The following is a 23,029-nucleotide window of genomic DNA, read 5'->3' as shown; positions in this document are numbered from 1 at the left end:
AGGTGGCTTGTGATCCTTGATCTTTGGTTTAATCTACAATGAGGCCCTTTTGGGGGGGCTTGCATGCATTTATGCAAAAGAAGATGATTTATGTAATAATATAGCAATATAGTACATTAAAATGGAAGGTCTTATTACTGTTTTAGAGTATAAACTATATTTGTAAAATATCTAATGCAAGCTATACTATACATATTAAAGCAATTTGAAAATTTAATAATCACTTGCTAAAATTCTGTTTTTATTTTCTTCTATAATACACTTCATAGATGTTTCATGATGTCAAACAGTTACTTTAGTACTTAGACCCCCATTTTTTTTTCAAAGATTTTATGTGTTTATTAGAGAGGGAGACAGAGAGAGACAGAGGGAGAGAGAGGGAGTGAGTGAGTGCACACAGTAGGGGAAGGGGCAGAGGGAGAGGGAGAGAAAGAATCTCAAGCCGACTCCTAGCTGAGCACAGAACCTGATGCAGGACTTGATCTCACAACCCTGAGATCATGACCTGAGCTGAAATCAAGAGTCAGAGGCTTAACCGACTGAGCCACCCAGGCATCCATCATCCATAGGAATTTTAAATATCTGTTAGTGAAAAGATAAGCTTATGTTTATATAAACTTAATGGAATGAAAATTTTAAGAAGCAACCAATTTTTATAAGGTGCCACTAGGTGGCTCTGTAACCCTATTATTTAGGTCTATGTTTAAAACCCTGGAAGGTTTTAACATAAAACATATTCATTTATTATTGTGCATGAATGTATAAGTGAATGCGTAGATAATAGCATGAAAATGTCATCATATATAATGGTCTACCAAGCTACCCTCTGGACTCCCGCTTTGTATAATATTCAATGTAAATATTGAAGACCTAGGTTCTACTAGAAAGGAACAATTTTCCCCTAGACGTAGATTCTAAGAATATGATTGAAAACCACAGACTTTTTTTTATATTTGAATTTGATGTGTAAGTTTTTAAAAATACTGAATTAATCAGGTAAAGATTTAATTCATTTCCTATTGTCTGAAGTATTTAAGTTGATACGTATTTTATGTGGAGTGTATCAAAGTAGACAATGATTTTGTAGGAGGAATAAAATATTTCTGCCCAATCTACCAGAGAACAAGGATATAATCATATTCATCTTAGCTATAGCAGGACTTGGTTCATGGTACATGCTCGATAAATGTTTGTTGAATGAGGAAGCTGGCATGATAAAAGTGAAAAAAATTTTCTGGGAAATTATACACAATTTTCAAAAGGAAAAATGAATTATAAGTTAGTATTTTAAAGCAAAAATGACAAGTGTTTTTTTTTTTTGGTCCTGGGCACGTCTTACCTCTGTCTTTACCAAAAATTTTAAATTGAGGTTCCCCCTCCATATGGGGATATATTTTAAATCTTATAATGGGAATCATATCACAGAGAAAATTTTATGACAAACTTTGAAACTGATCCTTATAGGTTAATAATTGTAATAGGTCTTCACTGTCTTCACAATCTTGGTATTAGAAGTTTATATTCCTCATTATATAGTGAGGACTATATTAATGAATTTCTATTTGATTCTCAAATGGCAAGACTTGTATAATTCTCTCTGAAAAATTTTAGCTTGAGCTGAATCTAGAAAAATTTTAACATTCCTTTTTTAAAAAGTAAAATAAAATCCTAAAACTATAGAACATTAAAGATGACACAAACAAATGGAAGATATTCCATGCTTGTGGATTGGGAGAACCAATATTATTAAAATATCCATTCTACTGAAAGCAATTTACAGATTTAATACAATCCCTATCAAAATACCAACAGCATTTTTTACAGAACCAGATAATCCTAAAATTTGTATGGAACCACAAAAGACTTCAAATAGCCAAAGCAATCTCGAAAAAGATGAACAAAACTGGAGGTATCACAATCCCAGATTTCAAGATATAGTACAAAGCTGTAGTAATCCAAACAGTATGGTGCTGTCCAAAAAACAGACATAAAGATCAATGGAATAGAATAGAGAGTCCAGGAATAAACCCAGGCTTTTACGGTCAAGTTATCTGTGACAAAGGAGGCATGAATATGCAATGGGAAAAAGACAGGCTTTTTAATAAATCGTATTAGGAAAACTGGACAGCTTCATGCAAAAGAATAAAACTAGACCACTTTCTTACACTATGTGCAAAGATAAACTCAAAATGGATTAAAGACCTAAATGTGAGACCTGAAACCATAAAACTCCTAGAAGAACAGAGTAATTTCTTTGACATTGGCCGTAGAAACACTTTTCTAGACATGTCTCTTCAGACAAGGGCAACCAAAGCAAAATTAAAGTATTGGGACGATACCAAAATAAAATCCTTTTGCACAGTGAAGGAAACCATCAATAAAGCAAAAACGCAACCTACTGAATAGGAAAAGATATTTGCAAATGATCTATCAGAATAGGGGTAAATATCCAAAATATATGAGGAACTTACACAACTCAACACCAAAAAATAATCTCATAAAAAATGGGCAGAGGACCTGAATAGACATTTGTCCAAAGAATACATACAGATGGCCAACAGACACATGAAAAGACGCCCAACATCACTAATCATCAGAGAAATGCAAATTAAGTCACAATGATATATCACTTCATACCTGTCAGAAAGGCTAAAATAAAAAACGCAAAAAATAGCAAGTGTTGGTTAGGATGTGGAGAAAAAGGAACCCTTGTGCACTATTGGGAATGCAAATTGGTGCAGCCATTGTGGAAACAGTATGGAAGTTCCTCAAAAAATTAGAAATGGAATTACCACATGATCTAGTAATTCCATTACTGGGCATTAACCCATAGGAAATAAAAACACTGATTCAAAAAGATGTGTGCACCCCTATGTTTACTGCAGCATTATTTACAATAGCTAAAATGTGAATGAATAGATAAGAGCTGGTGTGTGTGTGTGTATATATATGTGTATATATATGTGTGTATATATATATATATATATATATATATATATATATATATATATGAGTGTTATTCAGCCATAAGAGAATGAAATTTTCCATTATCAACAACATGGGTGACTCTAGAGGGTATAATACTAAGTGCAATGAGTCACACAGAGCAAGAAAAAAACTGTATGATTTCACTCATATGTGGAATTTAAGAAACAAAACAAGTGAAGGAAAAAAGAGACAATAATCCAGACTCTAACTATAGAGAACAAATTGATGGTTGCCAGAGGGGAGGTTGTTGGGAGAATTCTTTTATTTCAATGGGTGAAATAAAAGACTTAAGATGATATATGAGAATACTCAAAGTAATAGACATTTTAGTAGTTTTTTTTTTTTAAAGATTTTATTTATTTATTTGACAGAGAGAGAGAGACAGCAAGAGAAGGAACACAAGCAGGGGGAGTGGGAGAGGGAGAAGCAGGCTTCCCGCCGAGCAGGGAGCCTGATGCAGGGCTTGATTCCAGGACCCTGGGATCATGACCTGAGCCGAAGGCAGACACTTAATGACTGAGCCACCCAGGCGCCCCTTAGTAGTTATTTTTAAATTCTGAATAAATTTATAGAAAACTAAGTAGAATTAGAACCAGAGAAATGACTTTTATATTTCTCTAATTTAAAACCCTTTTATTTGTATAATAATTTATGTAAATGGAAATGGATAGTATGTTTTAGAAATCAGGAATTCTAAAAGAAATCCTTGGAATTCAGTAAATTTGATAAAAGCAGTAGGAATTTTTGAACACTCAGCATTCTTTAGGGCACTGGACAGTAATGATTGAGAAGGTCTAAGGAAAATTATACAACATGAGTAGACAAAAGGGGTTCTGAAAAGAACAATTAGTTGTTATTATTGCCTCAGTAGGTAATAATCAATGATAATGATAATAGCTAATATTTATTGAGTACTTACATACTTATTAACTCATTTCATCTTCACAGCAATTGTATGAGGATATACTATTGTTATTTCCATTTAACAGATGAGTAAATTGAGGTACAGAGAAATATAAGTAATATAAGATTAGATCTGGGATTTGAGTGTTTTGTCACTAGCTCAGAGTTCACGTTCTTAACTGGTATGTTATAAAGGAGGAAGAATGATATTAGGTATAGGATAAATATAAATCTGGGCTCAAATCTTTAACTTTGCTTCTTATGTGACCTTGGGAAAGCTATCTATCTTTTTCAAACCTGTTTATTCATTTGTAAAAGGGAGCTAGCTGTATTTCCCTTTTTAGTATTGTTATTAGAATAATTTACTAGAATAATGTGGCAAATAGTACTATTTAAAAATTAGTTTTGTTTTGTTTTACATTTAAACTTGTTTTGCTAATTTTAATTCTTAGGGATTCATTACTATTTAAAATCTGAATTAGTTTATTGTCATTAAAATTTTTTTTAAAGATTTTATTTATTTGAGAGACAGCACACATGAGCAGGGGAGAGGGGTAGAGGAGAGGGAGAAACAGACTCCCCGCTGAGCAGCCCCCCCCCCCGCCCCGCCGCAACATGCAGGACTCAATCCCAGGACCCTGGCATCATGATCTGAGCCAAAGGCAGACGCTTAACAGACTGAGCCACCCAGGCTCATTTGAGGAAATGTCATTTTGAAGAAAGCCCTAGAATTGTAAATTTTTGCATGATTGGGGAAATATATATCTTTCTTAAACTTATTGGTTTGTATATTTTTTCTAACACTTAAATGTAAGAAAATATGCAATTGTTTAAATTATCATCCTTTGCCTTTCCCAGTTTTTACTGCCAAGTGAATTCATTCAACCAAGTATTTATTGAACACCTATTAAGTGTCAGAGACTAGATACATAAATGTGGGGGTCCACTGATGTAAGAAAACAAATACATCTGCCTTTGAGAAACTTGAGTAGAAGACAACAGATATAATAAAGTTGGTAAATTATATAGTTATGAGATCATAAATATAATGGTAAAAAAATAAAATTAGGATAATGGGAGTCAGAAGTGCAGGGGAGGAGGAAAAAGGATGAAAATTTTATATGTAAGGTTGTCGGTGTTGGCCTTTTCAAAAAGATGACATTTGAGCAAAGACCCAAATAAATTGCAGGAGTTAAGCCATTGTGGACATTTGAGGGAATGTCAGTCCAAAGGCTTTAAAATAGCAAAGAAGTCAGTGCAATTGTTGCATAATGAGAGAGGGAGAAGAAGAACTGAGGTCATAAAGGCAATGGATGTCAGATCATGTAAGTCGTGCTGGGACTGGAAAGACGCTGCTGCAGGATTTATAATAGAAGATTGCTCTGACTTAACTTTGTGAGAAGGTTACTTTTGGATGTTGAGTGACAGTAGATCATTGGGCACAGGGATGGAAGCAGGGAAGATATCCAAGACAAAGATGATGTTATTTCCAAACAGGGTGGTATCAGTGGAGTTGCTGAGAAGTGGTAGGTTTTGGATAGACCTGAAGATAGAGCCAATAGGATTCCAGAGTGAATGTGGGATGTGCTAATCAAGAAAGTGACTATCCTCCTTAGAGATTCCACCAACTCTCCAGGCAATGTTATACTCTCAGGGTGTGTCCACCATGGGATGGAACAGATTACTTTGGAGGAAGATCAAAATCTGCAGATGTGTTCCATCTGTAGATTCAAGCCTACTACATCTCTGTGCATGTCCCTAGCTCTTCTTAACTGAGGCTGCATCTATCAATCTATCAATAGTCAACCCTAGCTGTTGCCTTTTTTTCCATGAATCTCCATTGCTGCTAACTGAACCCGGGATGTAATGCTTATATAGTGGGAATGAATTCCATGATCCACAACCTATGTAGTTTTCTTTTCTTTTCTTTTCTTTTTTTAAAAGATTTTATTTATTTATTTGACAGAGAGAGACAAGCGAGAGAGGGAACATAAGCAGGGGCAGTGGGAGAGGGAGAAGTAGGCTTCCCATGGAGCAGGGAGCCCAATGCAGGGCTCGATCCTAGGACCCTGGGAATCATGACCTGAGCCGGAGGCAGACGCTTAACAACTGAGCCACCCAGGTGCCCCAGAATGTAGTTTTCAATAAGTGTCCCCATTCAAGATATATTTCATCACCGGGGACTTTTAAGTCTATTTTAGGAAAGCCCAGTCAAATTCAGGATTCTTCTCTCCCCTCTCTTCCCAAGGTGGTCATGACAATGGACATGAAGTGAGAGGGTGTCCTCTGGGCCTCAGCTGTCATTTGCCCATTTGTCATTTGTCATTTGGGTGAACCTTCTCAAGTTCCATCTTTGGTAAGTGGCATCTAGCTTCCATGGTCTGGGTTCCTCTCATGCCCTACAGTCATCAGTCTGGGCAGATCATTAGGTGTTCTCCTGGTTCTAGCTGCCCAGTATCTTTGGGTCTAAAAGGCCTGTTAGGGATTTCTGCAGTTTTCATAGAAAATGGGAACTTTTATGTTCCTGTGCCACTGTGGAATCTGTGCCTTCCTAGGTCCTATATGCTTAGAACACCATGTGCTATTTGAACTATTTTACTCCCACACCATTGGTGAGCAGAGCACAGAGAGGAGGTTGCTGCTTTCAGAGTTTTAGATGGAAAGTAGGACACAGCTTTCTCTACTCTTGGATCCTCAGATCGCTCATCCTTTCATTTTCCCAAAACTCACTTTGGTGGCAAGGAGGAAGGACAGGGCGAGAAGAATCTCGTTCTCAGGTGCACTTCTCTCTTTTCCCTTTTCCAGTATTTTTAAATTTCCAGCCAGGCAACTTCCAGTCTGGGATGGAATGGGAGGATGATAGAAGGTGTAATCTGGCTTCCCATCTGTTTTCCTTCTAATCTGTTGTTTATGGTATAAGTCTTGGCTTTTGGTACTTAAATTACTTCCAACTCCTATGCCGGCAGCTCTCACACTTTTTGGTGTGAGGATCCCTTTACATTTTAAAAAATTATTGAGGACTCCAAAGCATTTTTGTTTGTAAGAGTTATATCTATCAATATTTACTGCATTAGGGATTTAAATTGAGGAATTAAAAAGTATTAATTAATTTAAAAGTAACAAGAACAAACCCATAATAAGATCATAGTTTTAATGAAAAATAACTGTTTTCCAAAAGAAAAAAAATAGTGGCGTTGTGTGACATTTTTGCAAATCTCTTTAATGTTTGGCTTAATAGAAGACAGTGGGGTGCTGATATTTATTTTTACATTCAATCTATTTTGATGTGTTGTTTTTGTTGAAGTAGATGAAGAAAATCTGATCCTACACAAATATGTCTTTGGGAAAGGGAACTGTGTATTTATAGACTTTTCAGATTATTGTGGGTATTTTTCTTTGATACTACACTAAAACTTGAGAAGTGACATTTTCTTAAAAGATATTTGTAATGTAGAATTTGAAACCAGCTCAAAAACTTTTCACATTCTGCTACATTTAAAACTATTAGTTTGTCTTGTCCCAAGAATTGAACTTTTACTATTATAATGATGTACCATGTATAATGAGTCTGTAACCTCATGCATAGGTCATTTGGAAGATACTGGTTCACTGAGTCATGTAGATCTTCCAAATGTTAATACATTTCATTATATGATATTAGAAAATAATATTTGTTAATATCACCATCAATCTCATCACAAAAAGTATTTAAATATTAGTCTGCTGTTAGCTTAGTAGCAGATACAAGTTCTACAAACTTTTAATTTTCACTTGAAAGCTCAAATTTTATCATTGGCAATAAATACAGCTAATTGTTTTTCTTGAAGTGACAGGCTCACTTTGTTCATTTTCAAAAAAATCTTTGCCAATTACTGAAGTCTATATAACCATAGTTCTCTGTCAGTCATTTTTTCGAGTAAAGATGATGCTCCACAAATGAAGTAGCTGGTTTTCTTTTAGTTTAGATATATTGAATAAAAATAAGAAAAAAACCAAAATAACTAGTTCAATTTGCAACTCAGTTGCTCAAGTGCTTTTGCCTGAGACAACTATCTACTTCGGTATGTGGCAGAAGTGCTCTAGGCATACTTCACGTTTTATCACAGTGAGTATTAAAAAGACAGGTACTCAAGGTTGAAATTTAATAATATATTAATAATTCTTACTGCTTCATCAAGGGCATTCTTAAGTGCAGCTGACTTTTTTTTTTAATGAGTGTGTGTGTGATGGTGAAGAATATAATGACTACTAGTACAGATTGATGTCATTACCTTGATTTATGTTAAAGCACCAGCAGTTTTATCCATTATTGCTATTGCAAAATTGGGGGAAAAATCAATAAAATGACAGGAATATAATAAATTAGTATTATTATAAAAATATTTTGACCCTGTAGACCCCCTGAAGGGGACTTGGTTTGGCTAGAGGTCCAAGACTATACTTTTGTAACCATTGCACTAATGTACTAAGTAAGGCTATGTATCAAGACAGAGGTCTTACCTATTATTTAATCTGGATAATACCCAGTATCTGATGTGCTGAAGTCAGCTGCTGCTTAGATCTCTTCCTCTGTGATCTTCCCACCAAACTGGCTACTGTTGGTCCTGAATATTTAGACTTTTTTTTTTAAACGATAGATTATTGCTGTTGTGATAAAAATAGTACAGGTACTTGGAAATAAAAATTCAAATATTTCTCCCTTGTCCCACAATCTAGTCCCATTTATTATTATTTTACCTTTTCTGTTCAAGTTGTGTTGATTATCTCCATAATTCTGATTATCTTTTACCTTAATTTCTTTGTGTGTCAACTTTAAGCAATATCTGTTGGCTTCCCACTGAAGGATCAGACATTTAGCTCATTTATATTAGTCTTCTCATTTATACTTTTTTTTTAAGATTTTATTTGCTTATTTGAGAGAGAGAGACAGAGCATGTGAGTGGGGGAAAAGGCAGAGGGAGAGGGAGAAGCAAACTCCCTGCCGAGTGGGGATGTGGGGCTCAATGCCAGGACCCTGGAATCATGACCTGAGCTGAAGGCAGACACTTAACTGACTGGGCCACCCAGGCGCCCCCTTCTCATTTATACTCTTGTTCATCCTCCTAATTTTTGAGCATATATTCATATTTTTATTTTTGTTTCTAAGCTCTTTTTGTTATGTTTGCGGCTTTAAATAATATACTTAAACACAGATTTCTGCTGAACTTACTACAGGCTTCAAGCAAAACAGAATGTTCTCCCAAGAGAAGTGAGGAGTGACAGGTTGAGTTATTTAGGCCCAGTTTCTGCTTGCAGCTTGACCACCTAGATAATTAATGGCTCCTGCCTGGTGGCAGAATACGTGAGAGACAGGGAGAGTCAAAGGTTACAATAACTGATAATAAAGCAAGGAGAAAATGGGTTTACAGTGGTCACGTGTGACTTCTTCCATTAACAGATGGAGAAATTGAGGCCCAAAACGGAAAAGTGACCTATCCAATGATATTTAGTTAAGAATAGATATTGGACTACAGTCTGGATCTCTTCTCATTGCTGCTCTAGTTGTGCTGAGGATGTCCCTGTAATAAGTTGGGGATAGAAAACAATATGGTTTTATCAAGTTGATCCTAGATGGGAATGAAAATTTCTCAATATTATATTTTCATAGCTTTTTGTTATTTTTAAAATTATAGTCTTTAACTTCTTAAAAGTTTGTGAACATATTAATTTGTGAAGTAGACTTTATTTTCTGATAGGTTTTGTGGGCCTTTAAGAGTTGAGTTTGTTTTCATAATTATTAAACTTGTTATGGTGATCTGTGATCACTGATTATGACCTGCTGAAAGTTCAGATGATGGGTAGCATTTTTTTTATCAGTAAAGCAGATTTTAATTAAGGTAAAAATAAAATAAAAAAATAAAAGTTGTGTTTGCTTTGAAGGACATAAATTTCATAAATTATGAAAAGATACATTAGAACCCTAGGAGTATATAACATTTTGCGCTTGCATTTCTGTTTAAAGTGGTTGAAAAAAAATCAGATTCGGAATATTATTTACCAAATAGAGAAAAGAAGACCAATCTTCTCTGGTCCAACTGTATAAATTATGCATAATATTTAAGAGCAAGGTCTGGTTTCCATTTTAGTTATTGATTTGAAATAGAGCATTTTGGCATCAGATATGTAGACAGCAGGCATTTCCTGTATTTAATTTATTCCCTCATAACCAAGAAGCAGCTTGATGTAGACAGTTTTATGTGAGGTTTGTCACAGATCCTGTGTGTGCTTTGGAAATGTTTCACATTTCATTAAGTTTAATTCAGTTTTCTGTATGATAAAATATGGGTAAATACATTCTTCCCAACAATATCTTGGAGACTTTATGCTGTGGGTAATAAATTTGTGAAATTTGCTTTTACTTCCTTGAAAGGGATGGCTAGGCAAATAAAATATTTGCCTAAATCTGGCAAGTAAATGTCTTTCTTAAATACTTATTGACACTAGTCATGATTCCTTTCTCTAAGAGATGCTCCAAAGGAGATGGTGAAAATATAGCAGGTTCCAATTTTAATGATTTACTAGTCTTTGTATTTATAACTTTTGGGCATAGGCGGAGAAATTATAGAAACTCACAGATTAAGATTGATATAGGATTAATGGAAGAAGGTATAAGGGGAGGTTAAAAAATAAATTTTATATAATAAATAAGTGAATAAATTGTGACATTTGTTGAGAGCAGTGAATGGAAAGAGAACTCTTATAGACAATTTACTGAGGACAATAAATGGCAAGAACTAGTAGTAGCACTGGGTGGTGGGGCGTGGCCCCCAAATTCTGTTAGGTACCCTTGGCCACAGGTTAGTGGCACACTCAAAGGAGAGTCTAGGTTTTCTTGGGAATGGAATAAATGTCACACTGTCTTGGCTTGACCAAGACATGGCTTGACCTTATAAATTTAGTCTGCTCTTAGGTAAAGTAAGTGAAGAGAAGGTAGACATTTCTAGCCAACATAAATAATTTCTTAAGGATTATCCACCACAAGTATTCGTTGCTCTTTCCATGCCAACTATTTGGGGATGGTGGTATGTGTGATTGGGGTGGGATGGGCAGGAAGAAGGCAGCAGCTATGTTGTAGGTGGTAACCAAGCAGAGTCAGCTTTGGCAGAATAGAATTCTGATAGAGTGTAATTTGAAATGAGAGAAATCCCTCCATACCAAACGTATGAGCAGTTCAGTGCCTCCGCATTAGAGACTTTGGGTTAAAACGTATCTCTTGGAAATTGCAGTACTGATATCTCTGGAAAATATAATATTTTAAGTCATTATAAGCCACTAATGTTGATGCGGTTGGTTTATTAACCATCACCAGTTGGTCCTGGAGTAGATGGAATATAGGATGACGTATTTAGAGAGAAAATGAGTCGTCCGATGTACTAGAGAACTATGTGTGTGGGAGACAAACCTATGGGGAAATCAAATGGTGCATATAGGTGGGGGTGGCAGGGTGGCATTGCAACATGAGAAAATCTGATTTCTAGAAAAGAAAGAGGCTGGAATAGAGAAAAAAAGTTCGTGAAAGATGTGTATAAAGGGCTGACTCCCCCCACGTCTGTTTGTTTGTTTGTTTTGGCAGAGATTGTTTTGATAGATTTTTAATAAAAGAGAGATTAGCTAACACCTTTTACAGCTCTAAAGAAAGGAGCCCATTGGTGGGAAGCAGAGCAGAGTACTGGGAGTAAGAAATGCTGTAATCATTCAGGTTCTCAAGTTTGTTAAGTAACAGCTAGCTGAGTGTTTCTCTTATTGTCTTACTCTAGGATCCCACAGTGACCCTGGGAGTTGCTTCATATCTATTAGAACTAAGAAAAATTGCTAATATTGATTAGAAGGATCTGTGAAGGGTTATATTATTAAAAATAAAGTTACCTAATTCCTAATTGGAAGATTTCCATGCATCTCTCCATTTTTTAATTATATTAGTGGTATCTGTGTTCTATAGCCACCTCCCACTCTGTCCCAGGCAAATACAAACAAGCAAATACCTACTTATTACCTAAAATCACCAGGCCCAAACTCTTCATTTTCTTATCACAGTTTATTGTTGTACATATGAGGTACCATGCTACTATCAGAATTATATTTAGGTTTTTTATTTTAAAAAACTCAGAGAAAAAAATGTTTCCAGTAATTTTCATTCAATGTGAATGACAAGAATATCATAGCTATAAACATTGAAATAACCATTTCATTTCTTCCTGAGGAAGTTCCAGTTTTAAGCAATGAAAGAGGAATTCTATACAAAGCTAGTTTTAAGTCACATTAGCTCTCATTCTTTTCTCATAAGCATTTATGTTACTTTTAGACTATCTTAATAACCAGCTGGAGTATATAATGTAGAAAGTATATATGTCCTCTAGAATTTGATGTTGCCTCCAAGATACGTTGAATGGTCAAAAATCCTTTCAAAGTTCTGCTACTATAGATAGCATAATGCCTGTCCTGTGAATGAGTAAATTTTGGTATGATTTTTTCCTTTTTCTTTCATTATACAAGCATCCAGTATGTTTTTTAACATTTATCTTAGAGGGTAGGCTGTTCACTTGACTCAGTTTACCTAGACAGAATTATGCCATGAGCAGCTTTGTTTAGAAATTTAAATACACATCTCATCATTAAAACACAAATGTATCAGTTTTTTTTTTCTTTTTTTATCAGTAGAAATGTTGTCAAAATAAAAACATGACACTGTATGTAACTGCTGGGGCTTACTCTCACTATGTGTGCCCCTCTTAAGCCAGTTTTCTTAAATTAGTGGAGATGAAAGACTACATTCATTTTCCTACCATGCTGGGCAAGTGCTGCTTTGAAAAAGGCAGCAGTAAGCATGAAGATTGAGTTCATCATATTTGTCCAACTGACTTTGATTTTGCTTTTACAGTAAGGGTCTTAAAAACTTGTTCTTTCTCCAGTTCTTTTGGTTATTAGCTTGTTTGTTTAAAACGTTGTATCATTTGGGTACATAAAACTTTAAAAAAATTTTAATAATTATAATGTGATTTAAAAAATTTATAGTAATGGAAGGATCTCAAAATTTGTTTTCTAATTAGTGAATGGTTGATAGAGTTTAGTTTCACACATTATAATGACAAAGAAAATATTTGGGCAGTAGCTTTTCCTTGCATATTTTTTTTCCTGATCATACTTTTGATAACATTTTATAATGGCTTATGTAATCATAGCAGGGAATTTACTACTTAATTTTTTTATGTGTACAGTGAATTTAAAAATTAAGTAAATGCAAGCATAGGACAATAAGTATGATTCTTTTTTTTTGAATACTTTATTAATCATATGATCAATTAAGATTTAAGTTAAGGAATCATGTCTGGCTCATCTTTGTACTTCCTCCATTTAATTTGGTAGATAATCCCTATACTTAACTATGTTTTATTGTTTTCCATAAGAGAATATACAAAATATTCTAAAAAAAAAAAATGGGACGCGGCCTTGACTTATTTTCTTCTGCCTTATATTAAAAGTATCATGGGAAATATGAGATTAAAAATCATATATCAATTTGTTTTTTGTTATAAATCTCTACATTACACAATTTCATTTTGAACTATCTGGAAAAATGTAGTTTTTCTATAATTTAAATATGAATAACAACATATCATCTAGAGACACTGTGCTTAGTTTTCATTTAATAGGTCTTGTTCTGGAGAAAATTAAAAAAAAAGTTATTTACTTTTAAAAGTCAGTATGTTTCTGGAGATGACACATACCTCACATTCTATGCGAGTGTTTCTGTAGAACCAGTGAGGACTATTGGAGTAGATTTGTAGCTCACAAAAAGGATATAAATTGTCAATGGAAAATCTTCAGACCCCAACAATTTCTCCCTTTTAGAGGATTTCATGAGTACACTTTACTATTTACCATTTTAGTATACTCAGCGTGTTTCCATATACCTTTTGATGGCTTTACAACATATCTCAGTATAACAATTACATTATGACAGAGAAGTTAGTAATTTTTACATAAATGCACTAGAGTATGTGTATGAAATATCACTTTTTTCTTTGCTATAGCACTTACCTTTTAATTTTGATGCAGATAAACCTCATATATAACTTTTCCACTCTCTGATCTAGCACAAATTGTAATTTACAATTCTTTCTAAATATTCAGTGGATTTATATCTTGGCAAGCATTTTTCATGGGTATTATGCCTTTGGCATTTTATGCTACATTGTGATGTTTATTTTGCTTCTTGTTTTGTAGGACACTTTATAGAATCAAAGAATAAGAAAACATTTTACAGGCAAACAGTGGTCTAAAAATCTACAGAGACGCAATCTTAGTTGATATATAAAAGTGTAAATATTACTATGAAATGGAGCAATTCTGCATTTGCGTCTGATACCTATATTGGTTGCAGTTGACTTCCACATGAGTGCACAGTAGTCTACAATAATCCCACAGGCTCAGATATGGATTAAGAGAAAGGCCATAGGCCTCAAGGCTTGTAACAGGTATGTTTTCTTTTTTTTTCTTTCTTTTTTTTTGTTTTTGTTTTTCTAGTCATCCACATGCCAGCACATGGAAGGAACTTTGTTCTTTTATTCTCATTTGAAGAGGTATATTTTTAAACAGCCTTTTGGTAGCTTCTGGAAGCTTTGGGAAAGGTGAATGTTACATGGCAGATGGGCTCTCAAGAAGTTTTCTCAGTGCTATCTCACTTTCTGCAGCTCCTGTCTCAGCCAGGATGGCAGAGGCTGCCCCAGTCTATGTAGCAGTTTGGACAGTTCCACGTTGTGATCTCGGTAGTAGCTTGACAGAAACGCTCTGCTCTGAGGTGGGACACAAAAGGACATTTCACTTTGTTGATTAAAGTATACTTCATATACTGTGATGATGTTTAAGTATACCATATCTGAGATTTATACTAAGCACCTGGGCTATTTATTTAGCATAACAGAAGCACAGTGACTCTCTTCTTCAAAATAGACGCTCTACCAGCATACACTGTTTTTACTACGGAAAGAGATTTTGTATTAATCATGTGATTTACTTGAAAAAAAAATAACTTGTTTGAGTTGCTAGAAAAATAGCTGTGACAACTGGTTGGGTCTAATATGATGCTCTTATTAAAATCATCCTTGCTTTGGAGAACGTTAGTTGGGAACATCTACAATATAAAATACTCGTTGGTCATCATTAATTTACATTTAGATTTGGAAGGTATGTAATACTTTCTGAAGAGATGTTTTAAGGCATACAAAGGCATACTGCTAAAAACAGTATTGTGGCAGGCTTGAAAATGTAGTAGGTTAACTGGGTTAACGTCTAACCTGCTATATTTGTATGATTTGACCCAAGGAAGGAAAATAATGCCTTGTACACTATCTTGACTTAGAGGGAGGTAGATTCCTCTTCAATAAAGAACAGATTTTAATAATTGAAACTGTCAAAACTGGAAAGGGCTGTGCTGTGAGATGGCATTTAGTGGCATTCATATATAGGTTGGATGACCGTTGTTAGGAATGTTGTAAAGGGGGGATTTCTGCATCTGTACCTTCAGGCTTTGTACTACTCTGAGATTTTTGGCAGAGTCAAACCTTTAAACAATGTTTATTTAATTCCTTGTGCTATTCTTTTAAAATGTCATATCTGGTACTCGATTTTAAACACCATAGAAGAAAGTCTCATTTTGTATTGATAATTTCGATGTAACAGTGACTTTTGTAGGAATCATGATCACTGGAATTCAATAGAATATTTGTGCTATCTTCTAACCATTAATGGGATCAAGGGAGAATCCAAACCATTGTGTGATTTGTGGCTGTCCGTCTCATTTCTGTCTTTGGTCTTCCTCAGTCATTAGCTCTAAAACCACCGACAGGCCGAGCTTGCATTATCAGGCAAAAGAAAACAGTAGAGATAAATATTATTTCCCAGATACTATATCTGGGAGCCTGATAATTCTGTGCCTCCTTTGCTGCCAGCCAGATCTGGAATCTAGGTAAGAGCCTGAGGTCCTTGTCTCTGAGTTTCTGAACTTCCCCATTTTGTTCTCTCTTAATGGCTCACTTTGTACTGTTTTCTCTTTATTACTCAAGTCCTGCTTGGAATAGCAGCAGCCTGGGGCTACCCAGTTCTTGCCTGCTTGCTCTCTAATATTTCCATCTGGTAAGTAATTGTCCAACATCTTAACTAAGTCTAGAATTGAACCTCCTGGGATCCATTTCTACTGTCCATCCCTTTGGTGTCTGAACTGAACCTCCTGATACTGGCCTCAACGTATTGGCCTTTTGGGCGTTATTTTCATACCTGGCTGCCTGTGTCAGTGCACCTCTGTAAACTAACTCTTGTCCTGTGCCCTATTATGTGTATGTGTGTCCCCATAATCATGTCCTCTTACTCAAGTACCCTTTCCTCTTGTTGCTTTGCTCTCTCATTATGGCAAGACAAATGAAATGAGATTTGCAGTGTACGATATGTTCTATTTTAGATTCTAATATGTTCAGGCCAAAAGTTATTGGAACAGAACTTTGTGGTGTGCAGGATTTATTGAACACACATTGTTATCTGACTGTCATTCAGAAGGGGGAGTATTTTAGATGGTAAAATCACAGATAGGATATATGCTAATGTATGTCACGGTAATCTGACTACTTCACACAAATGCATGTAAAATAATGTAATAAGAGGAGATAATAATATATTCTTTTATAATATAAAAATATAAAAAGAGGGAATCATATGATACATTCAATATCAGGTTGTATATTGGCCTTTTATTAAACTAAAGAATCTATTACATGCTTTTGATTTGGAGAGATATTAGATTTAATGGTATTAATTTAGAATTTAGATTAATTTATTCTTATTCTAATAATTTAGATTAATTTATTCTTTTTCCACACTATATTTTCACAAACAAAGTAAAAGTAGAAGCAGGCCAAAAGCTTTCTTAATTTACCTGGGTTAAATGCATTCTGTGATGTTTTGGTGACAGTTGGGTGCTGGCATTTTTCTGTAATAAGGGGAGAAACGAGCCACGTTGTGACAGTACCACCTCCTCTCATCCATTCTCACAGTCGTGTATCCGTTGTCTCTAAGAAGGCTCCTCTACTCTTGCCTTCTCTCTGATCACTATTTGCATAAAAGCAACCACTCTACGCCCTCAGATAAACCCAGTATTTACATGATATTGTGATACAATAAGAAATATATGTATTTGGTTTTCATTTCGGGTTCCTGGCCAAGAGCTCCTAAAATGCTTGCAATTCCCTGAGTGATAGGGGTGAAAGGAGTGTGTTTTGTTATTTATAATAAGTTAAGCCATACCTGAATTTATGCTAATGAGGTGACTCTTGGTGGGACCATAGATAGTGTCAGATGGGGGCTAGTTGCTACAGGAACAAAATGTAAGATTAGAGGTTGAGAACTCTCAGCCTGACCCTCTGACCTCCAAAGAAGGAAAAAGGGACTGGGGATTGAGAAGATGACTAATGGCCAGTGATTTTATCAATCATGCCTACCTAGATGGAACTCCCATAATAACTCTAAATGAAGACTCTGGAGAATGTCAGGGTTTGTAAATGCATCCATGTGCTGGGAGGATGATACACCACAAACTCCACAGAGACAGAAGCTCCTGTGCTTTAGCACCCTTCTGGACCTTGTTCTATGTGCCTCTTCCCCTGGCTATTCATTTGTATCCTTTATGATAATAGAAAGTAAAGTGTTTCCCTGGGTTCTCTGAACTGTTATAGAAAATTTTAAAACCTGAGGAAGGGGTCATGAGACCCCTTGATTTGTAGCCACTTTGGACAGAAGTGAGTAATCTGGGAACTTGTTATTTGCTATTGGAGTCTGAAGGGAGGGCAGTCTTGTGGTAGTAAGCCCTTTACCTGTGGGGTCTATACTAGTTAGTGTCACACTTGAGTTAAATTGTAGGGCACCTCGTTGGTATATGCAGAAATTTGCATGATTGGTTGGTATGAAATGCCACACATTTGGTGTCAGAAGTGTGAGTTAAAAACCCCTTGGAATGTATTACACAGTAACCTTGCTGGAGTATCAATATGGAAGTACTGATATTCTAAAAAATTTTGTTTTTCTTATCTTTCTCTACCACAAAATCTAATATTATGTCTCAGTATGTCTGTGTTTGATAAGAGTAAAATAAAATGCTAAGAAAGATGTTGTATAGTGTCTTTTAAACACTTTAGTTTAATAAATATAGTAAATATAATAGAGAAATAGATTTGACATAAATGAAAATGATATATTTTATATTACTTTCTTGAAATACCATGGAAATTGCCCTTGAGTTTCTATTAATGTGTCAGGATTATTTTTATAGTGCTCTGAAGGTAAATTTTAATAATTATCCAAAGAAAACTATCAAAGAAATATTACTGTGCAGGCCACATTTATTATATAGTGTGACTTAGTGGGGGAAAAAACAGAAATCTTTTGGTCCTGTTTTCAATTTCTAGTTGATGTATTTCCTATCTTGGTTTTATTTTTAGGGCTAAATTTTCTGTGAATGTATCATTCTTTTTGTAATGAGATGTTGCCTTCTTTGTTCTGCTTCAAAATAGAAAGTTCTGTTTTCCTTTATTCTTGTATGACAGGTAATGTATCATTGGAAAAATCCAAATAAGCAACCTGGATACATTTGAAGTCCAAATGTCACTTGTAATTTTTAGAAGGGCTAAATTTTTATTTTAACCACTTTTATAAGAAAATACATATTATTTATTAGTTTGCTTATTTAATTTGTATTTATAAGATTTATACTTACATCAAGATCCATTGGAGGGTATTTTCTTCCTTTGCTCTTTCCAAGGCATTTTGTTTTACCTTCTTCCAATAACTGACACCAGAAACCTTTATGAGAATCAAACCTAAAAAAAAAAAATTAAAAACACAAAACACAAAAAAGTATTTTTCAAGCAATTTATAAGGTATAATGACCAAAACCATGAATTTATTTTTGGATCTTAATCTATAACCAGAGAAACTGGCATATTTTTTGACTAAGTCACTTTGCATAAAGCCTTTTGGCATACTTCTGAATTCTTAGTCCATCTGTCATATTTGTGAGTTTGCCAGACTCCTAATAGAAAAATTGTCAGCAGAAGGTCTCCTATTAATAGAAATTAATAAGCCTACCTCCTTCATCTGGAAGGAAAAAGTTTTATAAATTTCAAGTCTGTTCTTTTCCTTTGTAGGGTTTAAAAATGACAAGTCAGGTTTCATCCATATCTATGGATGTATGTAGTATTTATCCCATACAATTACAGAGTAATAGAAGAGAGAGGGTTTGGTGTGCCATGGAGTGATTAATTTTAGGGTTCTCCAGCTATAATCCACTTACTTTTTTTTCCAGAGCCACTTTCTTATTTTGGTATGAGCTCTGTATTAAAGTCACAGTACCTATAAATATGGATTTTCATGGCATAACTATAATCAAAGTAATAGTAACACATTAAATTTGTATTTTATTTTTTTATCTTTCATGTTGTTTTATTTATTATTTGTTATTTTTTTAAGTTTTAATTTTAATTCCAGTTAGTTAACATACTAAACTTACATTTTAGTTTACCAAAACATTTTTTTTAAAGATATCATTTATTTATTTTAGAGAGAGAAAAAGAGTGGGGGTAGGTCAGAGGGAGAGGGAGAGAATCTGAAGCAGACTCAATGCTGAGCATGGAGCTGGATGTGGGACCAATCTTATGACCTGAGATCATGACCTGAGCTGAAACCAAGAGTCAGACACTCAACTGACTGAGCCACCCAGGTGCCCCAGTTTACCAAAATATTTTATGTAACTCATTCTCCTTTGAACTTTCATTATAACCCCTCAATGATATGGAGTACAGGATTCTTCCCATTTTATGGCACTTAGCATAGTGTTTGGTCTTTCTGAATGTTCACTGAATGTTAGTTGAATAAAAAATGAAAGAGCAGGAAATGTTTGTCAAGGTTTATTTCTCTTGGACTATATATTTTTTTCCGTATGCAGGTCATAACCTAAATCTAGGCCTCCTTACTCTAAGTACAATGCTTTTTCTTCTTCACTGGTCTCTGGTTATGTTTTATATAACCATTCATTATGAATAAATAGTAATTTTCATGCTTGAATATAAAAGCAAAAATAAGAGTCAGCAATGATAATTCTTTTACATTGCTTTTGTAATTTAATAATTCTATTGCTATACTTTCTTCTTCATTAGAAAGAATTATCACTTGGGGCTACTTTTTCCTTTTGTTTTTAAATCCACACTACTCAGAATACTGTTTCTGACTTTTCTTAAAAGCATAGGGTGAGCAGTGAACAACTGGCAACGAAAAATAACACATTTAAGTTAGCCTAAAAATGTGAAATACCTAGGGAAAAATTTGACATGAAATATGTGCAAGATCTGACACTGAAAACTACAAAGCATTGATTGTAAAGAGGAATTGTAGAAGACATAAACAAAGAGGGCTATAGCATGTTCGTAGATCAAAACACTAAGTATTTTGAAAATATCAACTCCAAATTTATCTATGGATTTGGTGTGATTCCAATCAAAACTGCAATGGAATTTGTAGGAATTGAAAAGAGGATTTTAAAATGTATATGGAAATGGGAAGGACCTAGCCAAGCTAAAACAATTTGAAAAAGGAGAAAAAAGTTGGAGATCTTATACTATAGAGTTTTAAGATTTACTGTAATGCTACATAATCAGGTCTGTGTGGTATTTGCACCAATGAATAAATGGAACAAAATAGAGTCCAGAAATAGACCATCACATCTACAATCAACTGATTTTCAAAAGCAGGTGCCAAATAAATTTGATGGGAAAGAACAGTGTTTTAAACAAATTAAACTGGAAAAATTAGATATCTCTATGGAAAATATGAATATTCACACTTACATTGTATTTAACAATTAACCTGAAGTCAATCATAGACCTAGACTTGAGGTAAAACTATAAAAATTTTGAAAGTAAAAAGGAAAAATCACAGAAAAGTTTTGTAATCTTGATTTAGGCAAAGATATTTTAGGATGAATGATAAAAGAAGAATAATGATAATTTTGAATACCTCAAATTTTAAAACCTTTGTTTTTCTAAAATACTTTAGAAAATGAAAAGAGAAGTCATAGAATAAGCAATAGTATTTGTAAAACATAGGACTAATAAAGGACTTGTATTCAGAATATATAACTCAACAAAAAAAGATGACAATACCAATAAAGATTGGGTAAAGATTAGCACAGGTACTTCATCAAAAAACATATGTGAATGACTGGTAAATAAACGAAAATTTGCTCAACATAATTAGTCATTAAGGAAATGCTAATTAAAATCACAAATGAAATACAACTATGCACTCACTAGAATGACAATTTAAAAAGACCAATACCAAGTGTTGGCAAAGATGTGGAACCATTAGAGCTGCCACACCTTGTTGGTAGAAATTAAAAATATTATAGCCATTTTGGAAAGCTTCTTATATATTTAACTATATAGTTAATATTTGACCCACCAACCCCATTTTTAGGTATATATCCGAGAAAAATTAATTTATATGTGCATACAAATATCTATACACAAATGTTTGTAAGTAGCCTTAAATGGAAACAACTCTATGTCTATCAATTAGTGAAAGGATGAACAAATTGTGGTATATCCATAAAATGGAGTACTACTCAATGATAAAAAAGAGCTAATTACTGATAGATGGAACAACAGGGAGGAATGTCAAAAGCACTATGCTAAGTGAAAGAAAGTAGATGAATGGTTGCTGGGGGTCAGGAGTGAGGGGAAAGGATTGACTGCAAAGGAGCATGAAGAGAATTTTTGTGTTAATGGAAATGTTCTGTGTCATCAATCTGTACAGTTAAAATGGGTAGATTTTATTATATATGAATTTTATATCAATAAATTGATTTAAAATTATACTGTGATCGAATGTGTGTGTATATGTATGGATGTGATTTGGAAGGTATATGTAGCTAATCTTGTGGTGTTTATAACATAGTTGTATGAAAAGAATGCAAACCTAGATTTCTGCTTCTATACTGGTTTGGATATTAGAGACACTAAAGAATTATTCACATCTCACTTATGCAAAGCCTATTTCTCATGATTACTGACACAACTGTGTGAAATCAGGACACAACATGATATGTCTTCATGTTATTTATATTCTTGTTTGAATCAGTAAGGCAACTGAATAAAGTACTCACACAGTCAGAAGTATAAGAAAAAAAAGCATTTAAAAGACTATTATTTAAATAATCTGTACATGAAAGCTGGGAAGCTCTAATATGACACACTTTCTTGAAGTCTGCTATTGATATAGTATTTTTCATAAACATTTTGTCCTTAGCAATTTCTACAATTGAATTCTGGCTCATTTCAAGTATTTAAGTGATCAAAATTCAGAATCCAGACCAACTATTATTATTATTTTTTGATAATATACCTAACTATAGATACATCTCTGGAAAATACATATGCCTTATGTTAAAATGAGCAGCCATCTGACAGAATGATGTTTTCTTAAGAGACACTGAACTTCACACATAATATAATTGAGAGTCAGAACAAAAATGGGTTTTTCTTTCATCTCTTAATTGGTTACATCTCATGCAGCAGGCTGTCACACTGGGCTTTATTGAGAAAAAGTATGTGTGTGTATGTGTGGCTGGCAGGTAACCCAGGCATCTGTATGCATAAGGCAATGGCCTAAGTGTGTTGGAGTGGGAAAAAAAAAGGAGAGGAAGGCATAAGGGTGATCATGTTTATTTTCCAGGTGACTTGAGCTAGAGGTGAAGGGATTGATGTTGACCTTATGAGTTTGAAGACATCAGCAATGCAATTTCAGAGTTCAGGTGAAGAAGCTTGACACAAAACAGAGAAAGATCTCCCTACATCTGTTTAGAATATCATCAGTGTTCCTCTTAAGATTAACCTTGGTACCACTGATATCTGCTGGGACAGCAAGAAACCTTTGTGTAGGCACTAGTCATGGCTAGAACCCTCCTTTAAAGGACTTCAGGAAGTGAACCTTTTGGGGGAAATTTTTTGTGTTGTTTACGCCTCTGGTTACCCACCCTTTCCTGGACATAGAGATACTTTGTTTA

General features: G+C 34.4%; 1 protein-coding gene across 2 annotated transcripts in view; it reads right to left on the bottom strand.

The window, feature by feature from the left end:
- Positions 1-11,983: 11,983 nt before the first annotated feature.
- The window catches only part of NDST3 (N-deacetylase and N-sulfotransferase 3), a 177,576-nt gene continuing 166,530 nt past the window's right edge, over positions 11,984-23,029 (bottom strand). Inside the window, exons 13-15 of one of the 2 annotated variants that reach the window (XM_027597405.1) lie at positions 18,689-18,791; positions 16,856-16,909; positions 11,984-14,723 (exon numbers count right to left, since the gene is read on the bottom strand). In XM_027597405.1, the coding sequence (XP_027453206.1) occupies positions 14,604-14,723; positions 16,856-16,909; positions 18,689-18,791 (277 nt within the window). In that variant the 3' untranslated portion in view covers positions 11,984-14,603. The remainder of the gene's footprint in view (positions 14,724-16,855; positions 16,910-18,688; positions 18,792-23,029) is intronic. The other variant, XM_027597406.1, reaches the window with a different exon arrangement.

Source organism: Zalophus californianus, chromosome 2, assembly GCF_009762305.2.
Source record: "Zalophus californianus isolate mZalCal1 chromosome 2, mZalCal1.pri.v2, whole genome shotgun sequence".
Lineage (NCBI taxonomy): Eukaryota > Metazoa > Chordata > Mammalia > Carnivora > Otariidae > Zalophus > Zalophus californianus.
The sequence above is the reverse complement of the archived record's forward strand: the minus strand, read 5'-3'. Positions and strand labels throughout refer to the sequence as shown.